The sequence below is a fragment of the Penaeus monodon genome, chromosome 8 (assembly GCF_015228065.2).
Source record: "Penaeus monodon isolate SGIC_2016 chromosome 8, NSTDA_Pmon_1, whole genome shotgun sequence".
NCBI lineage: Eukaryota > Metazoa > Arthropoda > Malacostraca > Decapoda > Penaeidae > Penaeus > Penaeus monodon.
Window position 1 is genome coordinate 51,460,323 of NC_051393.1, and position 2,500 is coordinate 51,462,822.

General features: G+C 49.7%; 1 protein-coding gene across 1 annotated transcript in view; it reads right to left on the minus strand.

The window, feature by feature from the left end:
- Window positions 1-244: 244 nt before the first annotated feature.
- The window catches only part of LOC119576001 (unconventional myosin-XV-like), a 110,408-nt gene continuing 108,152 nt past the window's right edge, over window positions 245-2,500 (minus strand). Inside the window, 2 exon segments of the mRNA XM_037923527.1 lie at window positions 245-1,385; window positions 2,299-2,402. Of these exon segments, the coding sequence (XP_037779455.1) occupies window positions 245-1,385; window positions 2,299-2,402 (1,245 nt within the window).

The following is a 2,500-nucleotide window of genomic DNA, read 5'->3' on the forward strand; positions in this document are numbered from 1 at the left end:
CACCACCACCACCAGATCCACAACCAAAGCTGCACGCGCATCTACATTTCCTCATTATGCAACGGACTTGGGAAACGCGGTTCACGCCAAGGCAAACACGAGACTCTCTCTCGCGTATTTCCCACAGAATGACACCCGGATTTTGGACAGACTGCGCGATCTGGGGCTGATTGCTAGTTCTGAGGGAGTGTCGATTGCTAGTTCTGAGGGAGTGTCGATTGCTAGTTCTGAGGGAGTGTCGATGCTAGTTCTGAGGGAGTGTCGATGCTAGTTCTGAGGGAGTGTCGATTGCTAGTTCCGAGGGAGTGTCGATTGCTAGCTCTGAGGGAGTCTCGATTGCTAGTTCTGAGGGAGTGTCGATTGCTAGCTCTGAGGGAGACTCGATTGCTAGTTCTGAGGGAGTGTCGATTGCTAGCTCTGAGGGAGTCTCGATTGCTAGTTCTGAAGGAGTGTCAACTGCTAGTTCTGAGGGAGTGTCAACTGCTAGCTCTGAGGGAGTGTCGATTGCTAGTTCCGAGGGAGTGTCGATTGCTAGCTCTGAGGGAGTCTCGATTGCTAGTTCTGAGGGAGTGTCGATTGCTAGCTCTGAGGGAGTCTCGATTGCTAGCTCTGAGGGAGTGTCGATTGCTAGCTCTGAGGGAGTCTCGATTGCTAGTTCTGAGGGAGTGTCGATTGCTAGTTCTGAGTGAGTGTCGATTGCTAGTTCTGAGGGAGTGTCGATTGCTAGTTCCGAGGGAGTGTCGATTGCTAGTTCTGAGGGAGTGTCGATTGCTAGTTCTGAGGGAGTGTCAACTGCTAGTTCTGAGGGAGTGTCGACTGCTAGTTCTGAGGGAGTGTCGATTGCTAGTTCTGAGGGAGTGTCGATTGCTAGTTCCGAGGGAGTGTCGATTGCTAGCTCTGAGGGAGTCTCGATTGCTAGTTCTGAGGGAGTGTCGATTGCTAGCTCTGAGGGAGTCTCGATTGCTAGTTCTGAGGGAGTGTCGATTGCTAGTTCTGAGGGAGTCTCGATTGCTAGTTCCGAGGGAGTGTCGATTGCTAGCTCTGAGGGAGTCTCGATTGCTAGTTCTGAGGGAGTGTCGATTGCTAGTTCTGAGTGAGTCTCGATTGCTAGTTCTGAGGGAGTGTCGACTGCTAGTTCTGAGGGAGTGTCGATTGCTAGTTCCGAGGGAGTGTCGATTGCTAGTTCTGAGGGAGTGTGGACAGCTAGTTCTGAGGGAGTGTCGATTGCTAGTTCTGAGGGAGTGTGGACAGCTAGTTCTGAGGGAGTGTGGACTGCTAGTTCTGAGGGAGTGTCGACTGCTAGTTCCGAGGGAGAGTCGACTGCTAGTTCTAAGGGAGAGTCGACTGCTAGTTCTGAGGGAGTGTGTCCATCTTTGAAATGGAAACTTTTGCGAGTTGGGAAAGGTGGTGTGGACACTGTGCAGTTGGCGAAGATCGTGGGAAAGATGGGGGGAGGAAGAGGAGGAGGGGAAAGAGTGTGAGAGATAGAGGAGGAGGAGGAGGAGGAGGAGTTAGAGATAGAGGAGGAGGAGGAGGAGGAGCGAGAGAGGAAGAATGAAGAGATAGAGGAGGAGGAGGAGGAAGAGTGAGAGAGGAAGAATGAAGAGAGATAGAGGAGGAGGAGTAAGAGATAGAGGAGGAGGCGGAGGTGTGAGAGAGGAAGAATGAAGAGAGAAAAATGAAGAGGTATGGAGAGAGGGAGAGAAAGAGGGAATAGGAGAGAGAGATAGAGATAGACAGACAGAGACAGAGACAGAGAGACAGGAAAAAAAAGATTAAATAAATTGAGATTTAGAAAGGAAGGAGATAAAAAGCTATACAAAGAATATATATACGTATACAGTATATATTTTTTGTATGTAATATATATATGTGAGGGTTGGCGTCAGGAAGGGCATCCGGCCAGAACCTGATCATAGCGTCCCTATGTAAGAATAGGACAAAGCTACAGAAAAAAAATTATATATATATATATATATATATAATATATATATATATATATATATATATATATATGTGTGTGTGTGTGTGTGTGTGTGTGTGTGTGTGTGTGTGTGTGTGTGTGTGTGTGTGTGTGTGTGTGTTTGTAAGTGTGTTTGTGTGTGTGTGCTTGCGTGTATGTGTGTGCTTGCGTGTGTGTGCGTGTGTGCTTACGCGTGTATGTGTGCTTACGCGCGTGCTTGCTTGCTCGCGCGTGTGAAAGAAAAAAAGAAAAAAAAATGCAAACAAACCACACACACAAAAAGAAGAAAACAAAACAAAACACAGAAAGAACAACAATGTCGGTTCCTCCCCTACCTGTACGAGTTGAGGACGGAGAGGTGGTTGTGGTCGCGGCGCAGGAGGCGGACGCCGGAGTGAGACACCGCCACCAGCTCCACCTCGCCGGACTTGCGCGAACCCTGATCGGGGGGGAAAGGAGGGGGGGGGGGAGAGGGGGAGAAGGAGGGAGAGGAGGGGAGGAGGAGGGGAGGAGAGGGGGAGAGGGAGAGGAGGGGAG